General features: G+C 41.1%; 2 protein-coding genes and 1 long non-coding RNA gene across 4 annotated transcripts; 1 reads left to right on the forward strand and 2 right to left on the reverse strand.

Annotated features, from left to right (window-relative positions):
• Window positions 1-182: 182 nt before the first annotated feature.
• On the reverse strand, window positions 183-3,224 carry LOC121979243 (probable 1-deoxy-D-xylulose-5-phosphate synthase 2, chloroplastic). Its single transcript, XM_042531204.1, has 9 exons — window positions 3,091-3,224; window positions 2,830-2,976; window positions 2,577-2,741; window positions 2,353-2,503; window positions 1,986-2,257; window positions 1,622-1,898; window positions 966-1,558; window positions 605-892; window positions 183-528 (listed from the first exon to the last, which is right to left on the reverse strand). The coding sequence occupies exons 1-9, from the start codon at window positions 3,184-3,186 to the stop codon at window positions 382-384; spliced, it is 2,136 nt and encodes a 711-aa protein (XP_042387138.1). The 5' UTR covers window positions 3,187-3,224; the 3' UTR covers window positions 183-381.
• Window positions 3,225-3,937: 713 nt separating this feature from the next.
• LOC121979253 (putative pentatricopeptide repeat-containing protein At1g03510) lies at window positions 3,938-5,894 on the forward strand. Of its 2 annotated transcripts, XR_006111356.1 has the most exons (3): window positions 3,938-5,466; window positions 5,599-5,675; window positions 5,765-5,894. XR_006111356.1 is itself a non-coding variant. In XM_042531213.1 (1 exon), the coding sequence occupies exon 1, from the start codon at window positions 4,072-4,074 to the stop codon at window positions 5,350-5,352; it is 1,281 nt and encodes a 426-aa protein (XP_042387147.1). In that variant the 5' UTR covers window positions 3,938-4,071; the 3' UTR covers window positions 5,353-5,781. The 2 variants fall into 2 exon arrangements, 1 of the variants encoding a protein (XP_042387147.1); XM_042531213.1 differs by having other exon boundaries at window positions 3,938-5,781.
• A 3,397-nt stretch (window positions 5,895-9,291) lies between these two features.
• LOC121979264 lies at window positions 9,292-15,199 on the reverse strand. Its single transcript, XR_006111357.1, has 3 exons — window positions 14,920-15,199; window positions 14,699-14,830; window positions 9,292-14,229 (listed from the first exon to the last, which is right to left on the reverse strand). It is a non-coding gene; the product is annotated as an uncharacterized LOC121979264 (long non-coding RNA).
• Between the last annotated feature and the right edge of the window lie 296 nt (window positions 15,200-15,495).

The raw sequence follows: 15,495 nt of genomic DNA on the forward strand, positions 1-15,495 counted from the left end.
TGAAGGAATGAGCTCACGCCGCTAGATTCTAGGCTCATGCAGCCAATGCACTTTATTCAGGCTTTTAGTAAATTTGCATCGGCAAACGTACGGGCATGGAGAGATGGAATCTTAGTGATCGGAAACAAACAAAAAGAAAGAGGTCTCAAGCTACTTTTCTCTGTGAAATTGCTCATAATGATGCAATTATCGAGATCAACTGCATTTCACTGGGTATTCTTATTAAAATGCAGTTTAAAAGGATGTTGATAGATACATCCTAAAAGTTTTATCTCATTTTTATGTCATTTGCAGCTAAGTACAGATTCTAATTCCCTTTGTTAAGCATTTATAAGCTTAAAAAAGACTTTGATAATTAATGGTGTGACAAAGTAGCATGCTTCACTGGAGCTGCAATGCTTCCTTAGGCTTGCCTAAAAGGTTCAGGACTGTCCCTGCAACATGCTTCGAAGAAAGTCCAGCCGCTTCGATTTGGTCCTTAGGCGATCCATGGTCGATGTATCGGTTCGGCAGAACCATAGATCTCAGCTGCATTCAAGGATCCAAATGAGATTAATTAGTCAATCAAATGGTTTGTGATCAGATTTGTTCGAGAGAAATTTACTTTAAGGTGTCCATCTAAAAGACCATCGGAGCTCAAGAAGTGAGCGACATGCGATCCAAAGCCACCGACGGAGCCCTCCTCTACCGTGATCAGTATCTCATGTTCATTCACCAGCCTTCTTATCAGCTCCACATCGAGAGGTTTGCAGAACCGAGCATCAGCCACTGTGGTAAGTATTCCATGGGTACTCTTGAGTGGGTCAGCAGCCTGTAAGCATGTCTGCACTATGGAACCATATCCAAGAATGGCAACTCTTTCTCCTTCCATCAGAATCCTACCTTTTCCAACCTATTGAATTAATTAGCAATTACTGCTATAGTTTTGTCAAAGACATGAACAACAACAGTTGAAGGAAGTGCACCTCGAGAGGTGTGCCTTTGTAGTTTGGAGGCAGGGGCACTACTCCGACTCCATTGCCCCTAGGAAATCTGAAGCAACTAGGTCTGTCATCGATGGCCGCTGCTGTGGCCACCATATGCATCAGCTCAGCTTCATCAGCTGGAGCCATCACGACCATGTTGGGCAAGCAGGCCATGTATGTTATGTCGAAGGCTCCACAATGTGTAGGTCCATCAGCACCAACAAGGCCAGCTCTATCGAGTGCAAACCTCACCGGAATCTTCTGCAAGTCCACATCATGAACCACCTGATCGTAACCACGTTGCAGAAAAGAGGAGTAAATGGCGCAGAAAGGCTTGAGGCCCTCGGCTGCCAAACCGGCAGCAAAGGTGACTGCGTGCTGCTCTGCAATTCCCACGTCAAAGCATCTCTCAGGAAACTTCTTTTGGAAATAGTTCAGCCCCGTACCAGCTCCCATGGCAGCGTGAACAGCTACAATCTTGTCATCAACCTCGGCCTCTTTGATGAGAGATTCTGCGAAGTATTGAGTGTATGAAAGAGTAGGTGACTTTGTCTTGAATTGCTTCCCAGTTTTGGGGTCGAACTTCCCAACGCCTGTAGCAATAGCATGAAACAATAAGACCAGTGTAAGAGCCATGGCAAAGAAAAGAGTCTGACCATGCATCTTGTCTGCAGCGGCCTCAGCCGGTGGATATCCCTTTCCTTTCTCCGTCACGATATGTATAAGGACAGGACCAGGAGCCGGCATGGACTTCACTTTCTGAAAAATGGCGACCAGGTCTTCTACATTGTGCCCATCTACAGGTCCAATGTAATACAGACCAAGCTCCGCGAACAATGTAGACCCAGGGGCACTCATCATTAATCCACGAGCACATTGATCAACCTTTGCAGCTATCTCATGTGCGTGTCTACCAATTTGGTTTGTGACATTCTGAATGGACAAGTAATTGGTGCTAAAGCTTACGAGAAAGAACAAATAAGATGGAATTCATCAGGAAATGACATGCTATATATATACTTTAGTTGCTTCGCTGAGCATTCGGAACTTGGTACTGGACTGGAGCTTGGTGAGGGCCTTAGTGAGTGCCCCAACTGGAGATGCTGGTCCATCAAGGGTAGCAGTAGGAAGTGAAACTTGTTTATTATCGTTGAGCACAATAATAAGGTTAGAGTTCAAGAATCCTGCGTTGTTCATTGCCTCAAAGGCTTGACCAGCCGTCGTGGCTCCATCCCCAATCACTGCTATAACATGGTTCTTCTTCCCCTGCAAATCTCTCGCGACAGCCATTCCTGCCATAAACAAGTCAAGTTGTGATTTCAGTTTCAACATCATCCGAATACCTTATTGGATGATATATATAAGATCGATGAAGCAACTTAATCACCAAGCCCTGCGGAGATGCTTGTGGAACTGTGACCAACACCGAAGGCATCATGTTCGCTCTCATCTCTCTTGGGGAATCCAGCGAGCCCTGAGGTTTGCCTGATGGTGTGCATCCTCGACCTTCTTCCCGTCAATATCTTGTGAGGGTATGCCTGTTGTTATCCAAACTCACAGTTAGTGCCCAGCAATTCTATCAAGACGTACAACAACTTTGATTTTGCTGACCTGATGGCCTACATCCCAAATGATCTTGTCTTCGGGGGTATTGAACACATGATGAAGAGCCACAGAAAGGTCTACCACCCCCAAGCTAGCACTCAAGTGGCCACCAGTCTCGGCCACCTCGAACACAATTGCTGCTCTAAGCTCCGCCGCCAACTGTTCCAGTTCCTGAAGCATACGATAACAAAGAATACATTTTAGTAGACAAAAATGGCAATTTGTTCGACCCATTTCAATAGAAAAGCGATCGAATAACCTGCGTGGAGAGATTCTTCATGTGAATAGGGTAGTTGATGGTGTCCAAAAGAGGGGTTGCCGGCTTCTCCCCTGAGTAATCAATCTTCTCTTTAGAAATTCTCATCATCTTCCCATCTCCGCGTGCTCCGTTCGCTCTCACAGAAAACTAAAAGGAAGAATTAACCCCAACGACATAGAAGCAACACAAAATTAAACCCCAAGTTTCGGTGGAAAAATTAAACTCAGGAAACGAAATAGAATCGGAAGATATGCGATCTACCTGTCGTCTTCTACAGTATTCCGGAGTCAAGCTTCGAGTTGCTTTGAGGAAAGACGCCGGGGAGGAGGCAGCCGTGAGAGCGGTGGCGGCCTCCATACTCGAGCTTTGAGCAGACAGTGAGAAAGGCGCGATATTATATAGAACTATAGAAGGTTAATTCTCCGTCCTCTTCGCACGTGTTAATTCTCTAGCAATAGTACGTACTTTATACGGACACAAACAAGTCGTGTTATATACTCATATTAAATTTCATCGAGAACAATTATTATTAAAAAAAATACTCAAAATCAGCGTGCACTCAAAGCCTGTTCAGTGTTCAAAGCATCGAACAATGCCGGTCCATCTCTCTCAAGTGTGACGCAAATGGGCCGACGATGCAATGAATACATGAGATGTCGGTTGAAAGCACAGTGCAAATGAAGATTTTTGTTTAAATTTGGCTACTGCAGGATCATGTCGTCGGAAAATATAAATTAATTTAAACTAGATTCGTGTCATTTTTTCTCTTGATACATTGGTGAGGAAGAAAGAGGAATGTTGGTGACAGATATTAATTATATGACTAAATATGAATAACTCGTTAAATTAAATAAATAAATTTGAAATATATATATATATATTTATATATTCAGTTTATTAATCTTTGTAAACAGTATTTAATGAAATTTATATCAATATGTTAAATAAAAAAATAAATTTTAATAATCAATGCTTAAAATATAAAAATTTTAAATAATAAAATTAGCATAAATCAAGCTGAAAAAAGTTAGGATTAAACAATTATTTTAAAGATTTAGTTACTCGACTTGATTTTAGTTGGCTTCTTTATGACCTCCGTATCAAATGGAAATTAATTAAAAGAAAAAGGAGAATTTGAACGTCTACATTTTTTAAAAAATTTGTTATTTTACAAATTAAAACATTTCTAGATTGGTGACTAACGACCAAGTTTTCCATTGGCAGCGGACGTCTTCTTCCTCGATGCGGCCAAACAATCACCGGCAGTTAGTAACGTACACCAAGCTTTTAGCATCTGAGGGGAAGCAAGGCAGGCACCATCAAGCCCTTGCCCTGTTCTCCGAGATGTTTGCTTCTCCCCACATCCACCTCGACCCTTACGTCTTGCCGCTTGTGCTCAAATCTGCTGCTGCCCTTCGCCTTCCCCTATTCATGCGTGCGATCCACGCATGCGCCGCCAAGTCCGGCCTCCTTCATAGTCCGCATGTTGCTTCTTCCCTGGTCGATTGCTTTGGTAAATGTATCTCCTTGGCTGATGCGAGGAAGTTGTTCGACGATTGCTCCCAACGAAATGTGATCGTGTGGAACACCATGATATCTCTATACTGCCGCTCAAACAACCTCGTCGGTGCGCTCCAATTGTTTGGGCTCATGGATGTGCAGCCTACGGAATCTTCGTACAACTGTATCATTGCTGCTCTTTCGGAATCTGGTGGAGCTTCAGGTCCATCTCGAGCCATTGAGTTGTGTAGGAAGATGCAGAGTGCTGGAACAAAGCCCAACCTGGTCACAATTTTGGCGCTTTTCCCTGCTGTCATTGCCATTGGAGCCTCAAATTTTATCAAAGAGATTCATGGGTTTGCCCTCAGGAATCTAATCCATCCAAATTTGCACTTTGGTAGCGGGCTAGTTGAAGCTTATGCGTGGTGTGGTTGCTTATCCTATGCCCGTAATGTGTTTGAACAAATGGAGGAGAGGGATGTAGTTTCATGGACTTCCATGGTGTCAGCCTATGCGTTGCATGGGCATGCTGCTTCTGCAATGTCGGTGTTTAAGCTAATGGAGTTGGATAGCATCTGGCCAGATAAGATCATGTTCCTCAGCATTCTGAAAGCCTGCAGTCATTCAGGCCTTGCCGATGATGCTTTGAAGTATTTTGAGGTCATGACTGGGGTCTATGGATTAATTGCCTCCAGCGAGCATTACTCATGTTTGGTGGACTTGTTGAGCCGAGCAGGGAGACTAAAGGAGGCTTATGAGGTTATCAAGGGAATGCCGGGAAATGCCACAGTCAAGGCTTGGGGGGCACTTCTTGGAGCTTGCCGCAGCTATGGAGAAGTTGGGCTCGCTGAGATTGCTGGCAAAGAACTTTTCGAGATTGAGCCAGACAATGCAGGCAATTTTGTGTTGCTTGCCGGCATATATGCTAGTGCTGGAAAGTTTGAGGAGGCTGAGAGAGTGAGGAGGTTAATGGAGGAAAGAGGTGTGGCACTGAGCGGAGGTTCTAGCTGGGTTTCCTCATAGTTCCTGAGGTCTAGTCAAGACTTATGCTGCCAGACAACTGCAATTGCTGGAGATGAGCTTTGACTCCCAATTAGCTGAATGCTGATTAAAAGATTTTACTCTTTGGGATCTAGTGTAAGCCCTTTGTTTTATGCTGTCCTTTGGCTATCATATTAACTCATCCTAAGCGTATTAACTTTGTCAAAAAAAACATCATGGTTATTTAGGGAATTGCTTTTGATGTAAGTGCATGTTGTTCATTTACAGAATTTAGTGAAATTCAGCAAGGTCACCTAGGTTAATTCAATGTGTACCATTGTTCAAAGACCTCTGGGACAAAATTGGTATGAATTATATAAAAACATAGAGAAATTGTATTAGCTCAGTTATTGCATGAACTTGTAACTGATGTTTTGTATCCATAAATTCACAGATATATCTGCTTTCAGACTTGGCGCTTTTCCTTGCAGTCCCAACTTAGTAATTGGAATTGAGCATCAAATATGCATCAATTCAGGTTTTAAGAGTTATTTTTTTAGCTTTCTACTCCTCTATAGTAGGAGGCGATGATTGGCAACTCACCAGGACTGCAACTGACATGGTGCATGCATTAGTCTTCTTAGGTATCTTTACGTCTTCCCTAACCTCTATTGGAATCAGAACTCAAGCCGACACTGGAGTTTCACTTAAAGGTTGAGTTATTTTTCAGAATCATGTCTTATTGTGTTAAGTTGTCTCAACTCTTGAGTTGTAATTCTACCTATTATCAAGTCAACCATTGGAGTTTTAATCGGTTATGGACATGGAATTGTTTTTGGGTTGAGTGGAGGCATGTTTTTGTTTTCCTAGATCTGGCCTTCCTACACAGTTTAAATCACATCCACATATTTCGGTCTACAATTTCACGTCTTCAGTCTTTAGTGTTTCATGGGGCTTCATCTACTTAGTAAGCTATGTTTTCTAATGCATATGGTAGTTTCAATTTACTGAAAAATTTTAGAGGCTTCAACCAAATCCTAGTTGCCATTGGAGTTAGTCCCTAGTCTTTTGACAATGTAAAGCGTCTTCACTGAGGGTGTGAAGTTGTGTAGTGATGGTCATATCTTCTCTCTTTCTGTAAGTGGCCTTTCATCCCCATCCTCATGATTCTCCTCGTGCAATCATGGTAGTAAAGTTTGTGTTTGTTGCTTCTTGTAATGATTGCCATGTTTCATGTATTATTCATGCCTAACTACAAGTTTATGTTCATTTGTACTTTGGCTATTTTCATATTAACCTTTTAGATCCATTTTCGTCGATTCATTTACATTAATTTTGTTTAAAGTTGTTTATTCATTGTATTAGAACTTGTAAGATAATGTCACTATCCCTAGTATTTATTTTCACTCAGTTCACTGATGATTACATCACTAAGTACCAGGTATTGTACTTATTACGTCCCAAGGGAGTCCCTGCCCGGCCAACAGTTAGCATCTCTCTCCTTATGACAATATACAAAACCTGGATACATAGTCACACTACAAGTATAATAACTTACAACCCACACAGCTGAAATCATACACAACCATGCAGGATAATAAGTAGCCCACACAGCTTGTATCACACACAACCACGTAGAATAATAAGCAGCTCATACAGTTGTAATAAAAATACAGCGAAAGATAAAAGGTAGGTCACCCAAACCAAACGACAAACTGCATGCCAGCAAACACAACAAGTACATAACCAAATAAAAGGGCGCCACCCCCACAAGTCCAAAAATCCACACACAAGTTATTCAATACATGAACAAATCTGAAAACCAATAATGCGAGTAAAAGAAATAGCAAAAGAAGATGCTCAATGTGATATGGGACTGGCAAACAAGATCTCTAAACGACTCTATAAATCCTTTACTTGCTCTCTAGTAAATGGAAACCGGTGAAAGAGGTGGTGAGTCCAGTAGACAGTGCATGGTCAATTCAAAACATGGAGATCAAAGTATACAGTCTCAATAGGAAAATAAGAACATGATCATATATGGCAGACTAAATGCACATAATCATAACTGACATAATGAATGCACATACCCAATTTGGATCTAACACACACTCGGTATAGTGATTAGTAAACTCATTAGGGATCAGCAACAGATCTGCTCGTAACACCTGAGCAATATAAACGACAGCATATACATATACATGTATGAAACATAACAACCATATGCAATAATCATATCTCAAGCAAATGCAACAATCACAAACAAATGTAGATATATCTCTAAAAGATGCAACACACATCATATGCATATGCACATATATGCATCATTCCTAAACAAGAATCTGACATTCAAAATCCGTAACCTACAGATTCCATTACCTCTACTGCACGTAACTTGGTTCTTTCTCTGGCAATGGTGAATCTGTCCATCAGCCCTCGTCGTCTCAGGGATCGCCGGCCTACCGTGGTGGTCGGGATTCAATACGAGATGGAATCACCACAACTATGAATCTACAATCTAGATCAGCGTCGGGATTCAGTACGAGATGGAATCACCGTAGCTATGAATCTGCAATCCAGAACATGTCGATCTGATGACAAACTGTGGCGGTGGTCGAACAGGAAAGGAGAACAGGGATAAACGGCACATCATACCTACTTGTGGATGGAAGAGTGGCGACTGTCAGCTATGCCACAACCGGTGCAACGATCGACGATGTCAGCGATGCGGGTTGTGGTGTCTCACGGCAAAGTGGGGAAAGGAAGTGATGACCCCCGATGGTGGCGGTTTTACTCAGTCCGCAAGTGAGAAGGAGGGTTGCCTTAGTTCCCCTTGCATCGATCCTTCCTTTTGGCGATGGCGGCCCCTGGCGGTGAAGCAGCATCGATGGCGATCGGGTGCTGCGCATGAAGGGAAAGGTGGCGATGAGAAGGGAGGAAAGGGATCGGCTAGAGAAATGAATTTGGAAATAAGAATAGGAAACTTAGGTTATTTGATCAATCAACTCCCACTTAGGTGATAATCTAAACAGGCTTTCTCCTAGCCCAATAAATTCATCCACTTAAATTTGTCATACAAACTCCGTGTAAATCCCGAAAATTTTAAAAATTCCTAGAAAATTTCACAAGGTTATTTCTCCAAATAACACTTATTATTTAATTTGTTGTATCTTACATTTCCCCCACTAATAAAATTTGGTCTATAAATTTACTACTCAACTAAGAGATTCTCATCTAAGGATAATAACTAAGTATCATACCCATATATTACTTTATCTTAGTATCATGTGTTTGGACCCTTGGGCGGTCGGCTAGAGGGGGGTGAATAACCTTGCAAAATTAAAACAACCTTTCTCGGACTTTACAAGCTAAATTAAACTAACACTTGCATAGAATAAATAAGAGACTAAAAGAAAGAAGAGGCGCAAACGATTTACTTGATTACAACCGGAGAGGTTGTTAATCCAAGGTAGTTGAAGCTCACTATCAAAGTCTCCTTCAGGCGGAGAAGCTTCTTACAACGTTGATGGCTCACAATAACAATGCTAGAACCAATTACAAGTGTTTCTCGAGTCCTGTTCTAGCTTCTGGGACCAGGGTTGTAATTATAGTCCTGGTCGGGCACCTGGAGGGGGATAAAATTTTATCCCCATCGCAACAGACCGCATTTGACACGTTCCAGATAAATATCACGGTTTGGGCACCCGGAAGGGTTCCGGGTGCCCCAGACTGGTCCGGGCGCCCCAGACTAGTTCGGGCGCCCCGGGCTAATCCGGGCCTTCCGCTCCGGTTCCGCTTGCTTGGGTGATCTCGGCCATCGAATAGGGCTCACCCGAACCCAACTTTCGGCCTTCTCGAGCAACCTTCCGCTCCTGGTTTCTCGTCCCTCAGAATCGTCGCGTGCTTCCTTCTCATCCACCGGCGTACTCCTTCGCAACGCCTCATCCCTCGAACGCACCTAACTCGTCGGCTCTCTCCCGTGTCGTCCTTCTCGCTGGCTGCGTCTTTTGCTCGTCTCCTCGAGCAACCTTCCGCTCCGGCTTCTCGTCCCTCGAAGACACCGCACGCTCCCTTCTCGTCCCCCGTGTACTCTTCCGTAGTATCTCGTCCTTCAGACACACCAAGCCCGTATACATCTGCGCAGAGTACAAATCCATATACACTAGAAGGTAAAACTAAGACGGGTGCAGTTATGAGCCTTTGCTTGAGTACCTGAAAGCTTGCCTCATAAGGCTCTGTCCAGCTAAATTCCACTCCTTTCCTGGTCAGTTGAGTGAATGGCATAGCTATGCTGGAGAAACCTCAACAAATCTATGGTAATATCCAGCTAAACCAAGGGAGCTACAAACTTCCTACACTGTGTTCAGTTGCGCCCAGTTGGTAACAACCTCTATCTTCTGTGGGTCCACTGATATACCTCTACTAAAGACAATATATCCTATAAATCCCAAATAAGATAGTCAAAATGCGCATTTACTAAACTTCACATAGAGATGTTCTCGTCAAAAAATCTCCAGAAGTATACAAAGATATTATTCGTGATCCACTTCGCATCAGGAATATATCAAAATATCGTTAATGAAGATAATGACAACTGATCCAAATACTCTGTAAATACCCGGTTCATCAATCCATGAATACAACTGGAGCATTGGTAGGCCCAAATAGCATTACTAATAACTCATAATGTTCGTACATCAGGCAAATTCAACTGTAAGATCACTGGCAACGGGTCTATAATCTAATCACTAACTACAAGTCATCAAATATATAAATATCACAGACATGCTACTACCCTTGTCACTATCAATAATAAATATCAAATAATAGACCATCAAGTCAAATATCCACCAATAGATCCTCAGAAAGCAACATATCACAAAATCTGATTCCACAATATCCACCAATCTTAAATCATCCTTAACATCTATCAAACCTGATAGCTTTCTGATCAATGATAAAGTAAAAGAATGGCATCCAACCTTCAACACCCACTTCCATTAATTCCAAGAGATCCACCATGGTTCAACATTGCATGTTTATGTTATACCACTAAGGGATTATACTCTATGGGTAAGTTTGTTGTAATATATATTTTTAGTGAGACAGACCCATTATATGCTCACAAATCTAACTTCCCAATGACCCGCTCTCATTATTGGGGTATTATCAAGATGTAGTAATATATCACTATCCTACCAAAAATGTATGACTACTAAAGTCCAAGAAACATCCCTTGACTTCCTGATCGATGATCAACAACTCTCCAAATGGTAAAGATACGGCTAATCCATACAATATGAGTATAAAAACTCTATTAATCTTACCTAAAAATGTAGATAGTAATTGCTTGGCTTATATTGTCGAAATAGAATATTCTTTCGTCATTAATCTCGACGAATTCCAAAGATGGTTGGTCCGGGGTTGCATGGTTCCTACCCTTACCCGACCGTTTAGTATAGCACAATAAGAGACCAATTAGTATATGTCAAGAAGTATGTTAAATCTCATCATTTTAGGTACTCAAATATCCACCATAATGGAATGACAATCTAAAGTCTAAAGGGTCACTTGACCCCTTGACTGAGAGTCTACCCATTAAGAGGGTATTACCACAACTCTCAAAATTGTGTCCATAAATATCCTCCGACAAATATCGACAAAAGGTCGAACACTCTGATCTAAATAGACTTCAAAACCTTTAGTAAATGATCATGTGGTCAAGGTTTTGAGCTACTTGATGGAGATAATGTTAATTGAGCCGACTAACCATTGTCTTGTAACTTTTCATACTACAATTGCTCCACCTGAGATTCAGGAACCTCTAGTGATGAGTCATGCACACAATAGTAGAGGAGCACTATCACTAATAACTGGTCAAAATAACTGTCAATCGACGCTCTCTCCTCGAAGATCATCTTATGATATTTTCACTAACAGTTGGATTTCATAGGTGTTACTCAACAAACACCACCTTCTTCGCATCATTGCGGGTCATATATCTCTATGCATCACTAAGGGTATCTAACCATATCCGATTGGTCCATGAGTCTAATCTCCCATGGAATAGCATTAGGCGAGTCGACTAACCATCACCTTATAAATCATTATGCTACCAAAGGAGGTAGAGAAGTACTCTCTCTCAAAACACCTTAAAATAATCATCAAGTGATACCTTGTTCTCAAAAATCATCTTCTGCGTCTTCTTTCACGTGGTGCCTGGTCACGTAAAGGATAAGCAACTACATCTGTTTCACATCAGTACAAGTCATTATTCGAATGTATTCTCCAAGTTATACACCCAAGTAATGCGTATATCTCGTAAGTGTTAAGCAACTAACTCTACACTTTTCCACCTCACTGTGGATCATATATCTGAATGTACCTTTTAGGTTATATAACATGGTACGACTGATCCATGGTCAAAGTCCCCACGAATAGAATACATTGATCCTCTACTGGTCGAGACAATAATGGTATATAGCTAATTCAGTCCTTTCTATGTCTCTACAAGTCATGTACTCGGATGTGTCTTCCAGGTTATCTAACCAAGCACAAGTAACCTGAGGGTTGGAATCTCCATTAAATAGAGTAAGTCGGTCCTCTACTACCGAACCAACAAGAGTAAATCGGTCTTTTACTGACTGAACTAACAAGAGTAAATCAGTCCTCTATTGACCGAACCAACAAGGGTATGTGACTTTAACTCTCGCTTAACTAGTAGTAAGAAAAGCTAGTACTGGTGGTAGTATGGCAGGAGGGATCCCCTGAGACTGTAATCCCTAATCTCTAGTAGGGTTTGATGGACTTAAAAAGTAACGGACCCAAAATATATCATACATGCTATAAACAACTAGTCAAGTACCAACAGAAATGCATGATAATAGTTATACAAACTTACCTCCTGTAGCTTGGAGATGTTTTACTGCTACTTAGTCCCAAAACTCGAAAAGTCACATCGGCAAAATAAATCATGAAATCCGAAATACGAAAAATAGGCCTCGTAAACCTGAGGCTCTGATACCAATAAATTGTCACACCCCGAGGGAGTCCCTGCCCAGCAAATGGATAACATCTCCCCCTTATGATAATATACGAAACCTGGATACATACCCACACGGTTGTATAAGTATAATAATCTATAGCCTACACGGCTATATAAGTATAATAATCTACAACACACACGGCTGGAATCACATACAACCACACAGGATAATAAGTAGCTTGCACGGCTGGTATTATACACAACCACGCTGAATAATAAGCAGCACACACGACTGTAACAAAAACACAGCAGAAGACAAAAGGTAGGTCACCCAAACCAAAACGATAAACTGCGTATCGGCACGGCTTAAACACAATAAGTACATAACAAAATAAAAGGACAATATAAGTCCAAAAATCTATACACAAGTTATTCAATACATGAACAAGTCTGAAAATCAATAATACGAGTAAAAGTAATAGTGGAAGAAGACGCTCGATGTGACATGGGACTGACGGACAGGATCTCCAAGCGACTCCATACACATGGAAATCAAAGCATACAGTCTCAGTAGGGAAATAAGAACATGATCATATATGACATACTAAATGTACATAATCATAACTGATATAATGAATGCACATATCCAATTTAGATCTAATACACACTCGGTATAGTGATCAGTAAACTCACTAGGAATCAACAACAGATCTGCTTGTAACACTTGAGTAATATAAACGACAGCATATATATGTATGATAAATGAATATATATGAAGCATGACAACCATATGCAACAATCATATTTCAAGCAAATGCAATGATCACAAACAAATATAGATATATCTTTAAAAGATGCACCGCGCATCATATGCATATATATGTATGCATCACTCCTAGATTTCACTCCAAGCTACCACTACATCATTGTGGTCGAGTGGACAGGACTATGACAACTGCTTGCGTCTCCAAGCTACCACTACATCAATGTGGCCGAGACAGGCAGGATGCAGAGTAGCGCTATCTAACTACATAAGAAGGAGAGTCACTATATGCACAACTCCAGCTATCACTACTCAGAGTGGCCGAGCGGGTACAACCAGGATAAGCTGAACCCAACTCCAAGCTACCACTCCCCCTGAGTGGTTGAATGGATAGCAAATATAACTAACATCTCTCTCAACCATAAGGGAGACATTTGGTTGTCAGCATACAGCGCAATGATGGGCATGATGTAAATAATCATGATACAAACACAATCATCATCAATGCAGTAACATAATCAATATAAGTACCTCCGGTACATGATCCATCTAACACCTAAATTCATAGGTATAGGTAGATCCATCAGGTGTCTACTAAACAACAAATACAGTAAGTAACAACACCTATAGTTATATACCAGACCTGTTTGCACTCTACCCCATAAGTATAATCATCATGATACCTCCAATAATCACACTAGTACACACCAAATACGTGTGCATACACAACATAGGTATAATTAATATGATTCCACCAATAGTACATACCAGTCACGTGTGCGCACACAACATGTAAATAGACAATTAACATGGTAACTCCTATAGTACATACTAAATATGTGTACACTCAATATCATATGCATAATCAACATGTTAACTCAATCAACAAGGAATCTCCTACGGTACATACTCTACATGTATATACACTATTGAGTATAGACATCCAAAACCAAGACTGTATCAGAAATAACTGGATTATATTTACGATCAAGCACGCAAGTATCAAAATGGATAAATACGAGTAGATTCAAGGTAAAGCAACATAATCCATCAATTAAAAATCATGCACTAAGTTCAATGAACTATAGAGGTCAAGGAAGAAGTACCCGCTTTTATCTGTAGATCGTGCTAAACAAATCCCACATTGAAATGCTCGTGTCTAATCAGAGTCCTATACCATTACACGTTATTTAGCTAATTAGATATGCAACATTTAACTAAATCCAATCTCAAACTATTTAGGGAAAAAGAAACACAAATAACACTATCATTCATTAACCCTCATTAAGGTTTACCTTCAATTCCGCCAATCCATCGATTAACTCAACGTTAACCTTACATTAACCCCAATTAATCCATTCACTCCGTCAGATTAGGTTTAACCCTCAATTAACCTTAATCATACCATAAGCTTATTAGATTAGGGTTTACTAATCATGAATTTGCCCCCAAAATCGTAACGGAACAGTTTCAAGTTATCTTACCAAAATCCCTTTGCCAGGAAACACACCTCTCAACCTTACGATAACAACCAACCCAATCAACCACCACTTTCCCTTCCATATTTTAGATTCTTACACGAATTATAACCCTAAACAGGAATCTAGCATTCAAAATCTGTAACCTACATATTTCATTACCTCTATGTCACGTAACTTGGTTCTTTCTCCGGCAATGGTGAATCTGTCCAGCAACCCTTACCGCCTCAGGGATCATCGGCCTACCATGGTGACCGAGATTCAGTATAGGATGGAATCACCGTAGCTATGAATCTGCAATCCAAAACGTGCCGATCTGATGACAAACTGTGGCGGCGGTCAGACAGGAAAAGGGAACAGGATAAACGACACATCATGCCTACTCGTGGTCGGAAGAGTGGCGACTGTCGACTATGCCACAACCGATGCCGACGATCGATAATGTCGGCGATGCAGATTGTGGTGTCCCGCGACAAAGAGGGGAAAGGACGATTCGCGAATGAGAAGGAGAGTTGCCTTAGTCCCCCTTGCGTTGATCCTTTCTTCCGGCGATGGCGGCCCCCACCAGTGAAGCGGCGTCGGTGGCGATCAGGTGCTACGGGTGAAGGGAAAGGCAACGATGAGGAGAAGGGAGGATAGGTATCGGTTGGGGAAATGAATCGAGGAAATAAGAATAGGAAACTTAGGTTTTATTATATATATACATAGGTTATTTGATCAATTAACTCCACTTTGGTGATAATCCAAACAATCTTTCTCTTAGAGCAATAAATTCATCTCCTTAAATCTATCATACAAACTCTGATTAAATCGCAATTTTTTAAAAAAAAATCCTAGAAAATTTCCTATGATTATTTCTCCAATAACACTTATTATTTAATTTACTGTATCTTACAATACTATTGTTACTTGTTACCTCACAATCATTGATGCCTTCACTGAAGTCCTATTGTTTATTT

The sequence above is a fragment of the Zingiber officinale genome, chromosome 1B, assembly GCF_018446385.1.
Source record: "Zingiber officinale cultivar Zhangliang chromosome 1B, Zo_v1.1, whole genome shotgun sequence".
Classification (NCBI taxonomy): domain Eukaryota; kingdom Viridiplantae; phylum Streptophyta; class Magnoliopsida; order Zingiberales; family Zingiberaceae; genus Zingiber; species Zingiber officinale.

Excerpts from the sequence above, each read along its gene's own strand:
- LOC121979243 (XM_042531204.1), bottom strand. The coding sequence starts at position 3,186 with ATGGAGGCCGCCACCGCTCTCACGGCTGCCTCCTCCCCGGCGTCTTTC. Across the intron at positions 2,977-3,090 it reads AATACTGTAGAAGACGACAG|TTTTCTGTGAGAGCGAACGG; the intron begins GTAGATCGCATA and ends TCTTCCTTTTAG. Across the intron at positions 893-965 it reads ACAAAGGCACACCTCTCGAG|GTTGGAAAAGGTAGGATTCT; the intron begins GTGCACTTCCTT and ends TTAATTCAATAG.
- LOC121979253 (XM_042531213.1), top strand. The coding sequence starts at position 4,072 with ATGCGGCCAAACAATCACCGGCAGTTAGTAACGTACACCAAGCTTTTA.